Raw genomic sequence first — 22,609 nt, 5'->3', positions numbered from 1 at the left:
GTCATAACGGAGGGTTTAAAACATCCGTTCACAAACCGACGGGTGACGTCGTTGTTGGTTTTCTCACATTAAGAAGCAGAACAGAAGCAGAACCTTTCAGGGAGATCACACAGGGGTGGACTCAGTTTGTTCTAACAACATATTAAACAACCCGGCAGAAAACACACATTAAATGAAACTTTATTCAAATATTCACGTTTTATTTCATCAACTCAAACACAGAAAACATTTCAACAGGATTCATGACGAGTGTAAAAGTTATTTTCAGGCCGTCTTGCAGCAGGTTTCCAGAATCTGCTGATGTTTATCAGCCAAAGAGCTCAGTTTGACCTTCATCTGTCCACATGGAAGTGAAGGTCAAAGTTCAGAGGTGAGGACATCATTTCACTACTTCTGACACAAAACATATTCTGACATCACAATCAGTGATTCAACGGTGAACCAAAGAGAAACTTCATCCACCATCAACATTTAAAGCTGCTGTCACTTCCACAGACTCTTCCTCCTACAGAGAACACAGAGACACTGAGGAACCATCTGACCAGAACATAAATCCAGGATACAGAGGTTCAGTGAATGTGGTGTTGAAGGTGTGGAGGTGGATCAGAGTGTCGGAGGAGATTCTGTAGAAGGACAGAGTGCCAGCAGGACAGTCCACATACACTGCTACTCTGTTGGAGGAGGAGGAGGAGGAGGAGGAGGAGGAGGATGTTACTGTGTTATTGTGCCAGACAAAGTAACGACCACCATCATAGCAGAACAGACTCCAGGACTGATCGTTCCTTCCAAACCAGCAGTCATCACTGTCTCCTCTCCTTCTGATTCCTCTGTAACTCACTGCTATAACAAACTCTCCTCTCCTCTCGACCTCCCAGTAACAGCGACCAGTCAGACCAGTTCTACACAGCAGCTGAGGCCACCAGTTAAATCTGTCTGGATGATCAGGATATGACTGATCTTCTTCCACTCTCGTCACCTTCCTGTTGTTGTCAGACAGTTTGAGTTTTCTGTTTACTGAGTTTGTGTCCAGTTCAAGTTCACAGAAATCTGATGGAGAGAAAAAGACACGACACAGCTGCAGTTTATCATCTGACACATCTGATGGCTTTTTTCTTTCTTTACTTCCTGACTTGTTGTTCGTTCATAGAAAGTTTAATGATGATACTTTTTGTCAGGCTTTGACTTTTGGGGGACGACATCCAGCTGGATCACTTGAACTAAGACAAAGTAGAATCTTTAAATACGCTTCTCTGATCAAGTTTATTATTGCATCTGCTGTTTTAGGATATCTTGACTGATAAAGCTTGGATGGTTTTTGGTAGCTGGAATTGTTTGTGATTGGATTCTTGTTTTCACTCAAGTAACTGAGAGTCAAAGAGAACAAGTTTAGAGTTAAACTGATGGTCTTTTATTCCAATTCTATTAAGGACTAAGTTGTATTTTACTTTCTACCGTTTGAGGTAAAAAGACTCTCCGGGAACAGTTTGGGACCAAATTTAGAGACTGTGTGAAAGTTTTCTTTGTTTAGAAATCAGTGGTGAGTTTCTATTGCTGCCCATTTGTAACACCTGGTGACGGGAGGCCTAACGAGCAGGGGGTGTGGTCTGACCAGCTGTAGCCAACCCTGTTGGAAAACCAGGAAGTGTTTGAAGAGTCAGCTTCAGCTTCTGTGAGGGCTCGTCGTAGGAAAACTCGGAGGACGGAGACAAAGGAGTCTTTTGTTGGTGTCTCCGGGGGACGCTGAGTATAACTACTGCTATCTGAATATGTTTGTACTTTCCGTACCTGTGCGTATATCTACTGGTAGATACTATCAGCCTCCCACTCGTTCACACCAACACCGTAACCTTTCCTCTCTTATCTATCCCACCCGTTCCACACATACCCAACACCTCGTCACAGGAGGACTCTGGAACTGACAGTCAGCTGAAGACAGACTTCATCTCTGGCTTTGATATCCAGCAATCGCTGGACTTCCTTGGTCTCACTGAGACCTGGATCACACCGAACAACACATCCACCCTGCTGCTCTCTCCTCTGCCTTCTCCTTCAGCCACACCCCCAGACCTCCTGGTAGAGGAGGAGGGGGGAGGAGGTGGTACAGGTTTACTCATCTCCCCCAAATGGAGTTTTTCTCTTTCCCCACTTCCACTTCCTACCTCACTGTCTTTTGAGTTTCATGCTGTGACAGTTTCTCATCCGGTCCAATTAAACATTGTTGTCCTCTACCGTCCTCCAGGTTCTTTGGGAGATTTCTTGGATGAATTAGACGTCCTCCTGTCAAACTTCCCAGAAAATGGTCCTCCACTTGTCCTTCTGGGTGACTTTAACATCCAGACAGAGAAGTCATCTGACCTTTTCCTTTTCCTGTCTTCCTTTGCTGTCTCCCTCAGTCCTTCCCCTCCTCCTCACAAAGGTTGGAACCACCTGGACTATATTTCACCAGAAACTGCTCCACATCTAACCTCACTGTAACTCCACTTCATGTCTCCGACCACTTCTTTATCTCTGACTCTCTCAAACTGACAACCTGACCACATCAACAGACTCTGGACCTGTCAGTCACAACATTCACTCCTCTCTCCCTCCTCTCTCCCTCCTCTCTCCACTCCCTCTCCCTTCTCTCCCTCCTCTCCTCCTCTCTCCCTCCTCTCTTCCCTCCTTTCCCCCTCCTCTCCCCCTTCTCTGTTTTATCTGCCCTCCCTTCAACTGACTCTTTCTCCCTCATGCATCCTAACTCAGCCACAGACACTCTCCTTTCTCCTCTGTCTTCCTCTCTTGATTGTCTCTGTCCTCCTCCATGTCCTCCAGTCCTCCCCAGCTCCGTGGTTGTCTGAGAGACACTATGAGAGCAGCAGAAAGGAAATGTAGAAAATCTAACCACCCTGACGACCTGCTCACTTATCAATCTCTCCTCTCCTCTTTCTCTGCCTCTATTTCTGCAGCCAAAAGCTCTTTTTACCAAACCAGGATTCAATCCTCATTTTCCAATCCCAAAAACCTCTTCTCCATCTTATCTAACCTCCTTGACCCCTCCACCCCCTCTCCTCCCTCCTCCCTCCTACCAAGCCACTTTGTCAACTACTTTACTAAAAAGATAGATGATATATGCTCCTCATTTTCAAACCCAGCTTCTGTAACTATCACATTCTCCAGTCTATTGCTCCCTGTTGTTTGTACCCTCATGGTTGAAAAGCATCAGCTAAATGAAATGTAATGTAATGTGTATCAGTCAAACTTACACTTCCTCAGACCAGGTTTTAACCTCTGCTCTCCACCATGGTCCACCCTGGAGGAAGAAACAGTCACAATGATTTTCTATCCAACAGGAGTCCTAACTGCTGTTCAACATGAAGCAGAGTTCCTCAGTTTGTCAGTGAGACACAGAAACAGGCTGAAACTCATCAGTGTCAACTGTCTCTGATGGTTTCACTGCTGTCTGTGAGGAAAACACCTGAAGAAGAAGAAGTGATGTAGAAATAATCAGAGATCTCAGTCTCCACTGATCTGCTCTGTTTTTATTGATGTCCTCCCACATGTGAAATATTGGTCTCTGCATGTTGTCCCTTAAGATGAACAGTTTGACCAACATTCACATGAACAGCTGAACTGTTTTCAGACTGTTCACAGATCAGTCCAACCACCACATTCAGTTGGTTTGTATAATTTACATGTTCAGAATCGAGGGTGTAATGATGGAGGGAGTCAGCTGTAGAGACTGAAGTTCTGGGAGGAAAAGTTGTAACTCTGGACTGAAAAATAAAACTGACTTGATTTTAAAACTTCATATAAAAACGACTGTATTTCAGAGTGAAGACTGAAGCCGAACTTTGAGTCCTCAACTTCTAAAATTTGAGATGATGATGGAGAAAAATTAAAATTCAGGTTATCTCTGAGGTCATGAAGGTTTATTCTTTCTGCACTGTGGATATCTGCCACATGTTTTTATGGTAATACATCAATCAACAGTTGTTGAGATACTTTAGTACAAACTAAAAGTGTAAACCTACTGGGTTCATCCTCTGGGGATCATAAATGTCTGAACTGAAGTTCATCTGATGTTTACTAGTTGTTGAGATGAATCAGTTTCGACAAAAGTGGTGATCGACTGAGGAACACTGTCGTCCCCACAGCCAGGCTGATAACATGGTTCAAGATGAGAAGGATCTGACACCAACTTCACAATGTTTCTAATGAACAGCTGTTTCCACTTGATAAAAGGCTTCTGAGGATCCACATGTTTCCTAACTCAGACCTCCTCACTCTGAACAGAAACGAGAGAAACAAGTCATCCTTCATGATGATGGACCTGAGGAACAACACGCGAAGTCAAATCAATGAGACAAACCTGCACTGTGTGAGCTCTGGTTGTCTGTCCATACCTGAGAGTGTCCAGTCTCCAGTTAGGATCCTCCAGACCAGCAGATAGCAGCTTCATTCCTGAGTCTCCTGGATGATTGTAGCTCAGGTCCAGCTCTCTCAGATGGGAGGGGTTGGAGCTCAGAGCTGAGGCCAGAGAAGCACAGCCTTCCTCTGAGATCAGACAACCTGACAGACTGGAGTCACAAAAATATCATCAACTCCAGAAACATGAAGGAAAATCCTATAAATTTTGAATGTCTGCACCATCGTGAACTTCAAGATAATTTAACTGATTAACAATCAGATATTTCCTGACCTGAGAGTCTCCAGTTTACAGTGAGGACTCTCCAGACCAGCAGACAGCAGCTTCACTCCAGAATCCTGAAGGTCGTTGCTACTCAGGTCCAGCTCTCTCAGACTGGAGGACTGGGAGCTGAGAACTGAGGACAGAGCTTCACAGCTCCTCTCTGACAGGTTACAGCCAGTCAGCCTAGAGAAGAATTAACAATGAACACAAACTGTTTTATTTGTTATTTACAAAATAAAACGTGTGAAATGGTTGATTAATCCTCATACAGAGCTTTGTTGGAGGCTTTGACCACTGGCAGCAGCCTCAGAAGAGCCTCCTCTGAAGCAGAGTATTTCTTCAGGTCAAACACATCCAGATGTTCTTCTGATGACAGTAAGATGAAGACCAGAGCTGACCACTGAGCAGGAGACAGTTTATCTGTGGAGAGACGTCCTGATCTCAGGGACTGTTGGATCTCCTCCACCAGAGAACGATCATTCAGTTCATTCAGACAGTGGAACAGATTGATGCTTCTCTCTGCAGACAGATTCTCACTGATCTTCTTCTTGATGTACTGGACTGTTTCCTGATTGGTCTCTGAGTTACTTCCTGTCTGTGTCAGCAGGCCTCGTAGGAGAGTCTGATTGGTCTGCAGTGAAAGACCCAGAAGGAAGCGGAGGAACAAGTCCAGGTGTCCATTTGGACTCTTTAAGGCCTCGTCCACAGCAGTCTGGTAGAAAAGTGTTGGATCAGGTTTCTCTTTTGTTTGTTGTTCTTCCATCAGGTTGACAGCAGAGTTGATGAAGGTCAGATGGACGTGAAGAGCAGCCAGAAACTCATGAACACTCAGATGGATGAAGCAGAACACCTTGTCCTGGTACAGCCCGCTCTCCTCTTTAAAGATCTGGGTGAACACTCCTGAGTACACTGAGGCTGCTCTGATATCGATGCCACACTCTGTCAGGTCGGATTCATAGAAGATCAGGTTTCCTTTCTGCAGCTGATCAAAAGCCAGTTTTCCCAGAGACTCCATCATCTTCCTGCTCTTTTCATTCCAGTGTGGATCTGTCTCAGCTCCTCCATCATACTTGATCTGCTTCACTTTGGCCTGAACCACCAGGAAGTGGATGAACATCTCCGTCAGGGTCTTGGGCAGCTCTCCTCCGTCTCTTCTTTTCAACACGTCCTCCAGAACTGTAGCAGTGATCCAGCAGAAGACCGGGATGTGGCACATGATGTGGAGGCTTCTGGATGTCTTGATGTGGGAGATGATGCTGCTGGCCTGCTCCTCATCTCTGAACCTCCTCCTGAAGTACTCCTCCTTCTGCGGGTCAGTGAACCCTCTGACCTCTGTCACCATGCCGACACACTCGGCAGGGATCTGATTGGCCGCTGCAGGTCGTGTGGTTATCCAGAGGCGAGCGGAGGGAAGCAGTTTCCCCCTGATGAGGTTGGTCAGCAGCACATCCACTGAGGTGGACTCTGTAACATCAGTCAGGATCTCATTGTTGTGGAAGTCCAGAGGAAGTCGACACTCATCCAGACCGTCAAAGATGAACACAACCTGGAAGTGTTCAAAGCTGCAGATTCCTGCTGCTTTGGTTTCAGTGAAGAAGAGATGAACCAGTTCCACCAAACTGAACTTTCTCTCTTTCAGCACATTCAGCTCTCTGAAAGTGAACGGAAACATGAACTGGATGTTCTGGTTGGTTTTGTCTTCAGCCCAGTCCAGAGTGAACTTCTGTGTTAACACTGTCTTCCCGATGCCAGACACTCCCTTTGTCAGCACTGTTCTGATTGGTTCATGTCTTCCAGGTGAGCCTTTAAAGATGTCTTCTTGTCTGATGGTTGTTTCTGGTCTGTCTGGTTTCCTGGATGTTGTTTCAATCTGTCTGACCTCATGTTCATCATTGACCTCTGCAGTCCCTCCCTCTGTGATGTACAGCTCTGTGTACATCTCATTCAGAAGGGTTCGGTTTCCTGCTTTAGAAATCCCCTCAAACACACTCTGGAACTTCTTCCTCAGGTTAGATTGAAGATGTTGTCGACACTCTGCAGCAACAGTTCCTAAACAAACAAACAAACATAGAAACAAACAACACATGAATGTCTCAGTAAACCTGAAGATAAACTTTTTAACAGTTTAAATATTTTGTCTCCATGAAATCAATTATTCACGTCAGTTGTGGACAAACAGTTTCTGACTGTTTTCAGTCCAGAAGAATTCACAGATGTGATGAAGATGTTTGCATCGTATTAACAGCAGAGTTTGTAAATCTAAGTTTCTCCCATGTTTCCTCTTTCCATCATGTTCCAGCTGTTAAAATCCTCTTACTGCTCTGCAGACGGTCAGCCAGCTCCTCCTGCTTCAGTCTCCTCAGGAAGTGTAGTGTGATCTTCAGAAATGACTCTCTGCTCCTCCTCTGCTCTTCATCCTCACCCTCCAACACCTCCTCATCCTCACTCTGACTCTCTAAGCATTCTGGGTAATCTGGACTCAGAACTTTCTGCATCTTCTTCAGCTCGTTCTTTACAAAACTGATCATGTTCTCCTCCAGCAGCTGAAACAGAGAAATATATCAACTTTAATACACAGAACGTATCAGATCATTTTAAATATGGACTGAAATCCTGCTGGTCTACAGAGTGCAGCAGGGAGAATGTGAGTTTTGGTAATTCACTATTTAGTTTGTGTGTTTACACACCAGAAATATGGAGTCCAGGTTTGTTTCAGGAACGTCTGAGTCCTGCTGATCAACTCTGTAAAGTCAACATCAAAACAGAATATGTCTCCAATCTTCTATCGAGGTGAATAATCAGTTCAACACAAAGACGTTATGACATCAGGAGGGTTTGAAACCAAAAGACAAACTTTAAACATGATTACCTTTGTTTAATAGACTGTTGTCCATCTTTGAAGTTAATAGGTTTGGCCATAGACCGGTCACTCTTCATGGACACACAGCTGGGAGCAGGTCCAGGTCCAGGTCCAGATCCAGGTCCAGGTCCATGTCCATGTCCAGGTCCCGGTCCAGGTCCAGGTCCAGGTCCAGCAGGTCTGAGCTGCTGCTTTGTTCTTCAACAGAACACACAGAGCTCTGAGTGAGAATAATGATGGTGCAGTGATGTGAGTGCTGAGCTGTGACGTGGAGAAGAGTCGTGGACAGTGAGAGACATTCGTCTCACTTCTGAGCTTCGTTCCAGAAGGGACACGTGTTTTGGGGGAGAAGTGGAAGGAGCTGGATGAAACACAATCCTTATGACTCATTTGGCTTGATTTTGAGTGAGCGGGTCAATATGACCCTGAACAGCAGAGGTGTCTCATCTCTATTTATCTACATCACCCCATGAAAAAAAGAAAGTTTCAAAATGGAAATAAAATTTAGGAAAAAATACATGTTATGGTAGAATAATGAGATTTATATCTAGGTTTTTCCAGTGAACCTAAAAACTAGTTTGAACATGTATTTTTCATGAAAACGAGTGAGTTATCCTCATTGAACTATGATCTATGGAGGGGTGAATAACTCCATTCCACTAAACACTGATTGAATTGTTAGTAATGGTGTTGGTGATGAGGTACAAACTATATTTATTAGGATTCTTTGGTTTCTGACAACTTTTGGATGATTAAACATGCACCAGGTCACTTTGACCCGGGAACATCATTGCTGTACCGAAGAAACAAACATAACAGGAGGGTTAACAAGCAGCTGCCTGAATACAGGTCCAGTTAGAAATCTTCATTTTTTTCACATTATTACCTTTGTTCAACAGACTGGTGTCCATCTTTGAAGTTAATAAGTTTTCCCGTAGACCGGTCACTCTTCATGGACACACAGCTGGGTTCAGGAGAATCTGGTTCCTGCTGAAGGTTCCTGATGGAAACAGAGATGTGGAGCTTTCAGTTTTAACCCTGCAGATTGTGTGTTTTGTTGGACGCTAACAGAAACATGAATACATCCAGTGTGTTTCCATGAACCTGCAGTTCCAACAAACTGGCATTGCTGAACTAAAGAGACTAAAGAATCTGAGTCTGACGTCCTTTGATCCTCTGAGCTGAGGTGATCCCACCCCTGTGATCTTTGACCATTTTCTTCTTGTGGGCCTCTTTAATTTGATCTTCACTGTCAGCTCAAACATGATGGCCTGCTCTGAGGTTTCTGACTGGAGGACCACGTCATGCAGGGTTACTTGTTACAGACAACTCTTCCTCCTCTCCAGCTCCCTGAACAGATTTCCTTCTGAGTCTCTGTGTGAAGACAGTTTGGTTCCTTTCAACGAACATACAGATTCAACTGCCTGAGATCATCTGTCCAAGCTGCCAACTGTCTCTCCAGATGTCTTCAATCTTCTATCGAGGTGAATAATCAGTTCAACACAAAGACGTTATTACATCAGGAGGGTTTGAAACCAAAAGACAAACTTTAAACATTATTACCTTTGTTTAATAGACTGTTGTCCATCTTTGAAGTTAATAGGTTTGGCCATAGACCGGTCACTCTTCATGGACACACAGCTGGGAGCAGGTCCAGGCCCAGGTCCAGATCCAGGTCCAGGTCCATGTCCATGTCCAGGTCCCGGTCCAGATCCAGGTCCAGCAGGTCTGAGCTGCTGCTTTGTTCTTCAACAGAACACACAGAGCTCTGAGTGAGAATAATGATGGTGCAGTGATGTGAGTGCTGAGCTGTGACGTGGAGAAGAGTCGTGGACAGTGAGAGACATTCGTCTCACTTCTGAGCTTCGGTCCAGAAGGGACACGTGTTTTGGGGGAGAAGTGGAAGGAGCTGGATGAAACACAATCCTTATGACTCATTTGGCTTGATTTTGAGTGAGCGGGTCAATATGACCCTGAACAGCAGAGGTGTCTCATCTCTATTTATCTACATCACCCCATGAAAAAAAGAAAGTTTCAAAATGGAAATAAAATTTAGGAAAAAATACATGTTATGGTAGACTAATGAGATTTATATCTAGGTTTTTCCAGTGAACCTAAAAACTAGTTTGAACATGTATTTTTCATGAAAACGAGTGAGTTATCCTCATTGAACTATGATCTATGGAGGGGTGAATAACTCCATTCCACTAAACACTGATTGAATTGTTAGTAATGGTGTTGGTGATGAGGTACAAACTATATTTATTAGGATTCTTTGGTTTCTGACAACTTTTGGATGATTAAACATGCACCAGGTCACATTGACCCGGGAACATCATTGCTGTACCGAAGAAACGAACATAACAGGAGGGTTAACAAGCAGCTGCCTGAATACAGGTCCAGTTAGAAATCTTCATTTTTTTCACATTATTACCTTTGTTCAACAGACTGGTGTCCATCTTTGAAGTTAATAAGTTTTCCCATAGACCGGTCACTCTTCATGGACACACAGCTGGGTTCAGGAGAATCTGGTTCCTGCTGAAGGTTCCTGATGGAAACAGAGATGTGGAGCTTTCAGTTTTAACCCTGCAGATTGTGTGTTTTGTTGGACGCTAACAGAAACATGAATACATCCAGTGTGTTTCCATGAACCTGCAGTTCCAACAAACTGGCATTGCTGAACTAAAGAGACTAAAGAATCTGAGTCTGACGTCCTTTGATCCTCTGAGCTGAGGTGATCCCACCCCTGTGATCTTTGACCATTTTCTTCTTGTGGGCCTCTTTAATTTGATCTTCACTGTCAGCTCAAACATGATGGCCTGCTCTGAGGTTTCTGACTGGAGGACCACGTCATGCAGGGTTACTTGTTACAGACAACTCTTCCTCCTCTCCAGCTCCCTGAACAGATTTCCTTCTGAGTCTCTGTGTGAAGACAGTTTGGTTCCTTTCAACGAACATACAGATTCAACTGCCTGAGATCATCTGTCCAAGCTGCCAACTGTCTCTCCAGATGTCTTCAATCTTCTATCGAGGTGAATAATCAGTTCAACACAAAGACGTTATTACATCAGGAGGGTTTGAAACCAAAAGACAAACTTTAAACATGATTACCTTTGTTTAATAGACTGTTGTCCATCTTTGAAGTTAATAGGTTTGGCCATAGACCGGTCACTCTTCATGGACACACAGCTGGGAGCAGGTCCAGGCCCAGGTCCAGATCCAGGTCCAGGTCCATGTCCATGTCCAGGTCCCGGTCCAGATCCAGGTCCAGCAGGTCTGAGCTGCTGCTTTGTTCTTCAACAGAACACACAGAGCTCTGAGTGAGAATAATGATGGTGCAGTGATGTGAGTGCTGAGCTGTGACGTGGAGAAGAGTCGTGGACAGTGAGAGACATTCGTCTCACCTCTGAGCTTCGGTCCAGAAGGGACACGTGTTTTGGGGGAGAAGTGGAAGGAGCTGGATGAAACACAATCCTTATGACTCATTTAGCTTGATTTTGAGTGAGTAGATCAATATGACCCTGAACAGCAGAGGTGTCTCATCTCTATTTATCTACATCACCCCATGAAAAAAAGAAAGTTTCAAAATGGAAATAAAATTTAGGAAAAAATACATGTTATGGTAGACTAATGAGATTTATATCTAGGTTTTTCCAGTGTTCCTAAAAAGTAGTTTGAACATGTATTTTTCATGAAAACGAGTGAGTTATCCTCATTGAACTATGATCTATGGAGGGGTGAATAACTCCATTCCACTAAACACTGATTGAATTGTTAGTAATGGTGTTGGTGATGAGGTACAAACTATATTTATTAGGATTCTTTGGTTTCTGACAACTTTTGGATGATTAAACATGCACCGGGTCACATTGACCCGGGAACATCATTGCTGTACCGAAGAAACAAACATAACAGGAGGGTTAACAAGCAGCTGCCTGAATACAGGTCCAGTTAGAAAGCTTCATTTTTTTCACATTATTACCTTTGTTCAACAGACTGGTGTCCATCTTTGAAGTTAATAAGTCCTCCCATAGACCGGTCACTCTTCATGGACACACAGCTGGGTTCAGGAGAATCTGCTTCCCACTGAAGGATCCTGATGGAAACAGAGATGTGTAGCTTTCAGTTTTAACCCTGCAGATTGTGTGTTTTGTTGGACGCTAACAGAAACATGAATACATCCAGTGTGTTTCCATGAACCTGCAGTTCCAACAAACTGGCATTGCTGAACTAAAGAGACTAAAGAATCTGAGTCTGACGTCCTTTGATCCTCTGAGCTGAGGTGATCCCACCCCTGTGATCTTTGACCATTTTCTTCTTGTGGGCCTCTTTAATTTGATCTTCACTGTCAGCTCAAACATGATGGCCTGCTCTGAGGTTTCTGACTGTAGGACCACGTCATGCAGGGTTACTTGTTACAGACAACTCTTCCTCCTCTCCAGCTCCCTGAACAGATTTCCTTCTGAGTCTCTGTGTGAAGACAGTTTGGTTCCTTTCAACGAACATACAGATTCAACTGCCTGAGATCATCTGTCCAAGCTGCCAACTGTCTCTCCAGATGTCTTCAATCTTCTATCGAGGTGAATAATAAGTTCAACACAAAGACGTTATGACATCAGGAGGGTTTGAAACCAAAAGACAAACTTTAAACATTATTACCTTTGTTTAACAGACTTGTGTCCATCTTTGAAGTCAATATGTTTGGCCATAGACCGGTCACTCTTCATGGATACACAGCTGGGAGCAGGTCCAGGTTCAGGTCCATGTCCAGGTCCAGGTCCAGGTCCATGTCCATGTCCATGTCCATGTCCAGGTCCAGGTCCAGCAGGTCTGAGCTGCTGCTTTGTTCTTCAACAGAACACACAGAGCTCTGAGTGAGAATAATGATGGTGCAGTGATGTGAGTGCTGAGCTGTGACGTGGAGAAGAGTCGTGGACAGTTAGAGACGGTCGTCTCACCTCTGAGCTTCGGTCCGGCTCTCATGTTCCCCACACAGAGTGGTTTTAGAGTGACGGACTCTGTCCTCTCTGTCCTCCCACTGATCCATAGCAGAGCCCACAGCTTCACACAAACACAACAACCTGCTCAAGTACGTACAACAACATTCACACTACAACAGTGTCACTCTGGATTCCACCACCAGAGGGCGCCAAAGTAAATACAGTTCACATCCTGTTCAGATTTCCACTGAGGATGGATGTTAGGAAACAACATGAACTCTCTTCATTTCTGTCCAGGTGTGTTTTTCTGATCTACCTGCTAAAAGTTATATTTCACTTGTTTAAAGGAGGTGATGTGATGAATTCAGGCAGAAGTGAATGAAATCCTCACCAGGTGAATTCAGATCCCGTCACAGAGTCGTTCTACCTTCACCTGCAGAGGAAACACAGAGAGAGAAGCTGCTGCTGATTCTGCTTCATCATCAGTCTGACGTCTTCGTCATCCTCTCAGAACCTCACTGTCAAAGTCTGGAAACTTCAAGATGACAGAAAACCAGAGTTCAACTCTGATCACAAGAAAATAAAACATCTCAGAGTCCAAAGATAAATGTGAATATTTCTATCTGCTACATGAAAGAAGGAAAGAACAGAGAGTCTGTAAAAGTATTAAACCTAAACAGGCTGTAACTTTTCTCTAAAAGTTCATATTTTCTTTGACTTGTAAAATCTGCTCCATTTGGAGGAGCTGAGGCTGTTTTTCAGCGACGCCTCCATCTGTGTTGAAGCTCAACAAAGAGTTGAGAGAGTCTGAACAGATCCATGAAAACATTCAACACAGCTGTAGTTTCTAAGAGTCGCTGATGTTGAAATATGACCTCAGTGAAAAACATCTTTTTAAACTGTTTCTGTAGTCGTGTCGTATTTGATGTCTTTGCTGTTTAATCATTGATGGATGATAACGATGTCATCACAGAAGGTTTTATCATTTTATAGCTGCAATAAAAGAACTTTGAACCTTGTTGTTTTTTTATGAATCCCACATCATCTACAGCAAAACATTCATCAGTGAGACAGTGAGAATATAAAACATGTTTCTGAACACATGATGCAGACATGATGTGAAAAACATGCTCCGTTATTCCAGAAAGAGAATTGAACGTGTTTCTGTTTCCTCCTCACTGTGAACATTTTCAAAGATCTCTGACTGACTGTCACATATTTGATGACTTTATTACCTGTTAATAACCAACCAGTCCAGCTGTGAACAACGTCAGACCGGACAGTGAACGCTCCCCACTAACTGAATCACACGGGCCGTTAAAATGATCGACGGTTTCAAAGTTACTGAACATGTCGACTCTTCATGCGGTCGCAACAGAAAACACAGAACGAGTTCAGGAAAACTGAGCTGGGTTTAAAAGTTCAGGAGCTGCTTCAGAAGAGTCAGCGTTGATCTGACAGACAGCGACGGCATTTTTATTGATCGGACCGGTTCCATGTCAAAAACCTATCAGATGAAGATGGAAACTGTTTGTTACCTTCTGATGGAGGAAATAATCGTCGTGAAGCCGGCGAGTGAAGAAGTTCATCAGCAGCTTTAAGATGGAAACCGAGCAGAGAAAGAAGAAACATGGAGCGGACAGCAGGACGAGTTCAGACGTCTCTCAGCTCTCTGACTTCTTCAGACTGAAGTCTTCTTCCAGGAAATCTGATCCTTCAGACCTTTGGAATAAAGATTAAACATTAACAGACATCATAACTCCTTATCAGCTGCATCATAAAGATATCAGTATTTAATCAGATTTATTGTCCAACAAGGAAATAAAAATTCAAAGAAGTTGATACAGTCTGCAAAACCAACAGATCAGCTTCACTCCATTATTCATTATTGTTCCATTAATCTGTCAAATATAATGATGTCATCAAATGTAACACAGACACATTCATGTTTTTCTATCTTTGTGAGGACATTCATTCATACAGCATCCAACCGTGACGTCACCTGTCGGTTTGTGAAGCCTCCAGTCTGACATTTCAGCTGTCTCCATCTTTTCAGCCAGAGGTGACCATATTTGGACGTGCTGGGGAGGAGCGAGGGGACACTATGCCCCGCCCACCTAGAGCAGAAAACCTGACTGGTGCCCATTAAACATGTTTGAGTCCTAATATCTGATGAATCTGAAGGAGGGAGTTCATCTCATGTCACCATAATGACTTAAGATCTGCTGACTTTGTATTTCAGGAGAGAACTTGATGCTTTTTGAATGGGAGACTATTGGAGACAGGTGGTTTTTGGAGCCCCTAGTGGCCCGTAGAGGTATTGTACTTCATGGCTTCACTTTTCAGACCCAGAGAACAGTTTTCTAATCAGTCTGTGGTTTTCCTTCGATATCTATTCCACTTGGAATTTTAAGACGTCCTTAAAAAAAGGACAAGTACAAAAAACAAGTAATTTAACTCTTCTGCTGCGGATGTATTAAAAATTAGCGGGACGACTGGCTTTACAAATAATTCTTGTAATTGTTGGATTTTAATTATAGAGCTTTTCTATCTTTATGTCTAACTTTTTACTAAATTATTATTATTGTAAACCCTAATAAATACGTTGATATTTTAATTAGACAGTTAAGTATATTTTAATGAACTGAACATATAACGTTTTTAAAAACAAGCAATTTCAGAAGTAAAAACCAAAGTTTTTTTTAAATGCTCTGCACCCACTGCACCTTTAACATGTAATGAATGGCATTGTATTTCATCGGTGTGAATGTAGAAAGAGACATATCTACTGTGATGTAAAAATGCTGCAAAATGTTCAAGTGGTAACAAATAATAATAATAATTAAAAAAAAAAAATTAAGTAAACCAAACAAAAATGACAAAACCTTCAGACAAAAACAGACAACAAGCAAGATTAAAAACAAACATTATTAATTAAATTAAAGAGACAAACAGTATCCTCGGAGCAACCACCAGCAACAGGCATCAAAATAAAAACCAAAAAAGAAAAGACACTGAAATCATGACAAGAGGCAGTAAAACACCGAGACGGATCCGGTGGCACAAGTACGGGAGGCACGGACAACCTGGGTGTCAGAAACAGTTGGCTGACCTCGACAGACTCCACCGACTCCAACTCCTTTCATACCTGTCAGGTGATCACTGATAGGAGACGCTAACAACAGAATACTACAGAGGATCAAAGGGGGCGGTGATGTGGAAAAATGAGTTAAACAATCAAATAGGAAGTCTGATGAACAAGCAATTCAACTTCTGAAACAGTACCTGTCTCAGAAGAATAGTTGATTGATTGGATAAGATAAAGTAAAATAAATCAACTTAAAATAATATGAGATTAGTTAGAGATGAGTTAATAGAAAAGATAGAACGAAGTTAAGAGATCAAAGTTAAGGATAAGATAGATCAAAGAAAATAAGAGAATACTGAGATTTAAGACGTGAAAGTTAAAGTTTAAAGAGGCCCAAAGACAGTGTAGTATAGGAGAGCGGTAGTCACACCAGAAGTAGAAGGGCGGATTAGAATAAGTAGAAAATAATAATAAAACATTAGGACCACAACATAAAATAAATAAAAGAGAAGGTAATGAGCAAAAGACTAGGAGGAACCTTACTGCCGCCTTATTCTGGACCACACAGGCTGAAATGGCGTTTATATCACTCAAAAACGCTCTTAGCACTGCTTCTGATCTGGCTGTCTCTGACTACAGAGGTCCATTTTATCTGGATGTTTCTGAAACAGCCCAGACAGTAAATGATGTGCTGTTTCAGAAAAAGGGGGAGACAGGAATGTCCTGATGTACGTGAGCGTCACATTGGACGCCACAGAAGCCAGACATCCCCCATGCACACGACATGCAGCAGGAGTGGCTAAAATTTTACATCAACTGATAGTACTCACCACACACACAGTCGTGGCACAGCGTTCACCATGTCATCACTAAGACAGACCAGGCTGGACAAAACACTGACATCACCACACATCACATACACACATGAAGGCATTAACATGGCAGACAACATGGGAGGACACAGGTACCTCCTGGTAGCCGTGGATGCATACACTGGCTGGCCAGAGGCAATACCTGCTAAAAAAGAGGATGCAAAAACAGTGATCAAATTGACTGAAAAATCATTCTTATATTAGGACTCGATAGACTATAAACTGCTCTGTATTTGCATTATTTTTTACAAACAACAGACTAAACAAATTCAAATTTTGAACCAGTTTTATCATGACATCGCACACAATTTACATAACTGATAAAACACCCATGGAAAATACATCAAAGTCTATGGCAATAAAAATCTCCACCAAAATCAAAATCAACATCCTGCCCAGCCAGGTACAAAACTATGATGAATGTCTTTGGAGAAGAAGAAAATAAATGTATCATCACCATCAATAGTATACACTGATAAGTGGTATCCAAGATCAAGCAAAGGCTACTATAGAAATCTGTGATAGAAACCCTCAGTCACAGGTGAGGGTAGGAAGAATGAATCAGACACTGAAAAGTAAAATCAGTAAAGTGTGTGTGCAAACCAAGCTGTCCTGGGTGGAGGCTCTACCAGTAGCATTGATGGCAGTAAGAAGCTCAGTGAACGCAGCTACGGGTTTCACACCGTTTGAGCTGTGGACTGGACAGAAGTTTCCGGGTCCAGGCGCAGGAAACCCGGTGACGATCAAAACAAGTTCCTGGATGAAATATAAGCCATCCTATGATCAACTAACAGCTTTGGTGTCAGGTTTTTCTACACAGGTGGCGAAGGCCAAAGGGGGCGGCGAACCTGGAATACCTCACACAACGGAGTGGGTCCTTCTGAAGGTGATCAAGAGGAAGTGGTCGGAACCACGGTGGACCGGACCATACAGAGTGAAGGAGAGGACTGGTACCACTGGTCACAGTGCACGGCAGCAGAACCTCCCCAGCGGACGCTGGCTCAGGTGACGGCTGATCTTAAGGATCAGCAGTGAAGACACTAAAAATGTTTTATTGACTATTTTATAATATTAACCTAAAGTGATTTCATGTTATAACATTTTCTGCAATTTATGAAATATGGTAGCAAATGTCTATGAGCGGTCATGTGATGTGAACGGAGAAGAAGAAGGTTACAAGGTCTTGTTAGGAAACGCTTTTACTGACAATACACGGAAGAATTGGACGGTCACATCTAGAAGGTTGGCTATAGAACAAATATAATATATAACATAAAACAAAAATGGTCTAGACGGTGGTGTTGGTCTCCCTGGGAGACCAAAAGGGGGAATTGTGGGAATTTCACTGTCTGATATTTCACTGTTGTTTGCTAAATCTCTGCAGCACAGACACTGTCTTGGGGACAACTCCAGATAGGCAGCGACTGTTGAGGACATCACGGTGCCAGGTGCCCGGCCAAGGCTACCGACATGCAGCCAACTCATGGCAGACAACACACCGGGCAGAGAGCCAATTGAAGGAAGCCACCACCCCAGAGGAACTACCTATACAATGGGCTATATAATACAGGAGCCAGGGACAGACAGTCAGTCAGACTTCAAGAACTGACTCTGTTGTTGTCAGGGACACATAATCTGGGCTCCTAGCTGGAGATCTGATACTCTGATGGTTTTATATTAAATGCTTTTGAGACCAGAAGATTCTCTCCTGTTGCCTCATTAAAGAATACGTAGGACTGGGGGCTGACACATGTTGGTGTTGTACTAGCATGAGCCCGAAAAGTCCAACAACACATAATGTTTTCAATTTCAGAAGTAAAAACCAAAGTTTTTTTTAAATGCTCTGCACCCACTGCACCTTTAACATGTAATGAATGGCATTGTATTTCATCGGTGTGAATGTAGAAAGAGACATATCTACTGTGATGTAAAAATGCTGCAAAATGTTCAAGTGGTAACAAATAATAATAATAATAAAAAAAACCTCAATTAAATAAACCAAAGAAAAATGACAAAACCTTCAGACAAAAACAGACAACAAGCAAGATTAAAACACATTTCCGAGCCAACAGACAGAAAGTGTGTTGTATTTGTATATTTATTTGTGTGTTTGCGGGCAGACTGAATCGTAACCTCAGATATTTCTCACATTAAATGATGACGTCAGTTCCATCAACAACCTTTCATGTGGATTCGTGTCTGCATAAGTTGATCAACAATGATTTTCTGGTGCCACTTGATATCAAGCTGTAATTAAACTCAGTCCCGGGTCAGCCTTACTGCCGGCCGGATGTCCGAAACCAGAGCAGCCCGTGAGAAGCCCTGTAAGAAACCCCTCGCATGCGGGAGGAGGGAGGAGGGGGGCGAGAGGGGGAGAGCAGAGCTCGCGACGTTACGTGGCCGCCATTTTGTTTGACCGGGAGTAAAGGAAGCAGCCCGAGGAAGCACCGGCGTGAATACTTCCCCTTCAACACGGAGGATCTGCATCGTGCATCCAGGTTACATTCGCGTGGTGAGTGCGCAGAAAGGACGCCGGTGTTTGTCCGTGGAGCTCGTGCTCCGTGTTTTACACGCTGTAACGGCGGATGCGGTCGCACCGACGGGGGCCGCTCGTTAGCGACCGGAGCAGCTCGTCGACGTGACCGGCCGGCATTTTGAAAAAGAAAACGGGCCCGCGTCGACGGACGGACGGTCAAACAGACGGCCGGAGATCTGTCTAATGTGCACCGGATGTGTAACGACGCCCGGCTACTGCGGACATTTCCTCGAAACGTTCCCCGGACACGGTTAGCCTCCGGGCGGGTTGGAGGCTCGTGCGCGCGGCGGCCTGTCGGTGTCACGAGCAGCGACGAGCTAACGTTAGCATTAGCAGCGGGAAAGAAACACCTGCTTTTGTTTTCCACTTCTTAGTCAAACCCCGTGTGTTGCCGTGGAAACGGAGCTCCACTGACTACAAGTCAGTCTGACCAAAACACGTGATTGAGTTGTTGTTTTGTTTACCTTCCGTTTTGTTTGTGGTTGTTGTCCTGGAAGATGGTGAACTGGGCAGCGGAGGGGGGCTGATGCACGAGGAGGGGCCTCCTGTCAATCATAAAGGAGGATGAAGGTCAGCAGGAAACTGGCTTCAGTTGAGGTGAATACTGACAATAATAATCATATTTAATAGTTCAGAAGTTGATGTTCAACACAGGTGACAGATTCCACTTGTAGAAATGTTCTTCATGTAAACAAACACAGTTCGCTGCGTATTTACCGTTCGTCGGGCCGCCGGCGTCCAACTCCCGCTCGGCGGCGTGGAGCGCCGAGGCGTCGCCGAACGGGTCTCGGAGGAACGTCGGGGCCGCGAACGTGTCCATGATAACACCTGAGAGACGACACGGAGACGGTTCGATGGCGCCGGACAAACTACGTCAACTAGAAACGGTGCGCTCGGAGAGCTGCGGTGAATTCACAGTAAAAGTAGGGTTAGCTCTATTTACGTTTCCATAGCAACACGGAGATGTAATCTGAGGAGTTTCACCTGAGTTTCACCTCCTCCCCCCTCCCCATCCGACGGTTGTGCTCACCCAGCGCCTCCCTCCTGTTGACGGTGGGCGACGGCACCCTGGAGGGCGTGGCCTGAACGAAGCCCAGGGAGGTGTTGGGAGTGACAAGAGACAGGTTGGACGTCCCGCCGTGAGACACTGAGGGAGACGCAGAGAGAGAGAGGGAGGGAGGTGTGGGGACGGTCACAGGAAGCTGAGAGGGACAGAAAGGGGGAGGAGCTTGCTGGTGAACGGGCGGTTTACTTCCCGTCCAGTTTCTGCTCTGCTGGCGGTTCACCGACGTCTCTGAGAAACAAAAAACAAAAACAAGATGAAGAAAGAAAAGATTCTCAGATGGCCGACGCGCTGCAGGAGGACTCGACTCACTGCTGCGTGCCGTCGGCCTCCTCCGGTTCTCCGGCGTCCTGGTGGGGAACATCGGCGGGTTCGTGGAGCGGCGGCTCCGCATCTGCCGGCACAGAGGCATGATGGGAAATCTCAGAGCGCAGAGCGTCTGTCTGCTGAGGAGGAGGAGGAGGAGGAGGAGGAGGAGGAGGTTCGGCGGCCTCGTGGATGAAGGCCGGCTCGGTGTGCAACCTCAGGCCCAGAGAGTTCCTGCTGCTCAGGCGGTCGGAGGGTCGGGGACACCCAGAGGCATGCTGGGAAGGATCCGGGTTCCCACTGGTGGCTGGTTCTGCTGCACAGAGCTGAAAAAAACAAGGAAAAGGATGTTTTCTCATGAGATGAGTTTCCTGCTTAAATGTTGAAGAACCAGACATACCAGGTTTCAGATGTTTAAAAGCAGCCTTTGATTGAATAAATATTTAATTGTCTCTTTACTTTTTACTCTGTTGTAGTTTTTATATTTAACTGTTAATGCAGCATTGAAGGAGTTTGAAGTTTCACCTCCTGAGACTCAGCCGGTCCTGAAACACCGAAACACCCCAGATCCTGGTTCATTATCTCCAGCAGATCTGTCAGGCTGCGGACTCCCTCCTTCTGCTCCTTCTGCTCCCTCTGCTCCTTCTGCTCCTTCTCCGCTTCAAGCCAAACCAAAAACCACGTCATAATCTCACTTAATGAAGGTTTTTCTTTTTAAACGGTAGATTGAGAAAGCGCTGACTCACCGGTTTCCCTCCGCTCCTCCTCCTCCTCCTCCTGCTCCTCCCGTCTCTCCTGGAGTTTACGGAAGTATTTCTGAGCTCGGACCTCCTCGAAACAAAGTTCGGATCCTTCGCAGACGAGTTCGTCCTCCAGGTACTCGGACACGTTCTGAACCCCGGAGCTCCGGCCGGACGGGATCGTCCCCGACGTCTCCGAGCGGGACACTCTGCGGAGGAGACCGTGGATGAGACATCCTGGAGTTATTTGAGTCAACTAATTAAAAACAACACGATACAATCTAAAAAAAAGATCCTAAAACTGAAACCGTCCACTTACGTCACGGTCGTCCTGTTCAGAGACATTTTTAACGGGCACTCCACAGACGGCTGGGACAGAGAGCACAGAGGGTGTTAGCGAGGTTTAAAAAACAGGATAACGCTGCGTTATTAAACCGTTACCACGGAGACGCACACCCACCACGCTCTGAGCCTGTCCGTCGGAGGACATCTGATTGGTCAAGGTAGGTAGGTAGGTATTTACTTTATTAATCCCAGAGGGGACATTTTTCCGCTACAGCAGCATACAGAAGCAATAAGATAATAATAGAATAAAATAATTGAATAGAAAAGCAATAAATTAGTAGTAAATAGCAGTAAAAAATATAAATATAAAATGCACAGTATATACAGTACATTATATATCTATATATATTATATACAACAAACCAAGAAACACAGTCAAGTGTTTTTGTACTGTGATGGATTTTGCCAGAGGTGAGTTATTGTACAGTCTTATTGCAGTGGGCAGGAATGATCTCCTGTATCAGGAATGATCTCCTGTATCAGGAATGATCTCCTGTATCTGGAATGATCTCCTGTATCTGGAATGATCTCCTGTATCTGTCCTTGTGACAGCGGAGCTGGAGGAATCTTTTAGAGAAAGTGCTCCTCTGTCCCTGCAGCAGGTGGTGGAGAGGGTGGACAGGATTATCCAATATGGACAATAGTTTGTTCAGCGTCCTCCTCTCCACCACCTTTTCCAGGCTGTCCAGATTGTAGCCGATGATGGAGCCGGCCTTCTTAACCAGTTTGTTAAGTCTGTTGGTGTCACCGGCTCCAATGCTGCTCCCCCAGCAGACCCCAGTGAAGTACAAAGCACTGGCCACAACAGATGGTAGAACATCTCCAACATCTTGCTGCACACATTGAAGTATTGAAGTTTCCTCAAGAAAAAGAGTCGACTCATCACCTTCTTGTAGACAGCATTGATGTTGGTCTTCCAGTTCAGTCTGTTGTCGATGGAGACACCCAGGTACTTGTACTCCTCAACCATGTCCACCTCCTCTCCCAGAACTCTCAGCGGTTGTGGAGCCGTCGTCTTCCTCCTGAAGTCGACCACCATCTCTCTGGTCTTGGCCACGTTCAGGAGGAGGTGATTTCTTCCCACCCACTCCACAAAGTCCTCCACTACTGCCCTGTACTTGTCCTCCCGTCCATCCCTTGTACATCCTACCACTGCAGAGTCATCAGAGAACTTCTGCAGATGTCTTGAC

At 44.6% G+C, this 22,609-nt stretch overlaps 1 protein-coding gene and 1 pseudogene across 1 annotated transcript; both read right to left on the bottom strand.

Moving 5' to 3' along the window:
* Window positions 1-63: 63 nt before the first annotated feature.
* LOC138212226 (protein NLRC3-like) lies at window positions 64-13,027 on the bottom strand (annotated as a pseudogene).
* A 7,119-nt stretch (window positions 13,028-20,146) lies between these two features.
* LOC138212255 (mitotic checkpoint serine/threonine-protein kinase BUB1-like) lies at window positions 20,147-21,564 on the bottom strand. The gene is made up of 6 exons (XM_069172558.1): window positions 21,535-21,564; window positions 21,394-21,443; window positions 21,081-21,283; window positions 20,860-20,993; window positions 20,341-20,660; window positions 20,147-20,259 (listed from the first exon to the last, which is right to left on the bottom strand). The coding sequence occupies exons 1-6, from the start codon at window positions 21,562-21,564 to the stop codon at window positions 20,214-20,216; spliced, it is 783 nt and encodes a 260-aa protein (XP_069028659.1). The 3' UTR covers window positions 20,147-20,213.
* Window positions 21,565-22,609: the final 1,045 nt, after the last annotated feature.

This window comes from Embiotoca jacksoni, unplaced genomic scaffold, assembly GCF_022577435.1.
Source record: "Embiotoca jacksoni isolate LCO1_2020_lvr unplaced genomic scaffold, fEmbJac1.0.p SCAF_54, whole genome shotgun sequence".
Taxonomy (NCBI): Eukaryota; Metazoa; Chordata; class Actinopteri; family Embiotocidae; genus Embiotoca; species Embiotoca jacksoni.
This window is presented reverse-complemented; position numbering and strand designations above follow the sequence as displayed.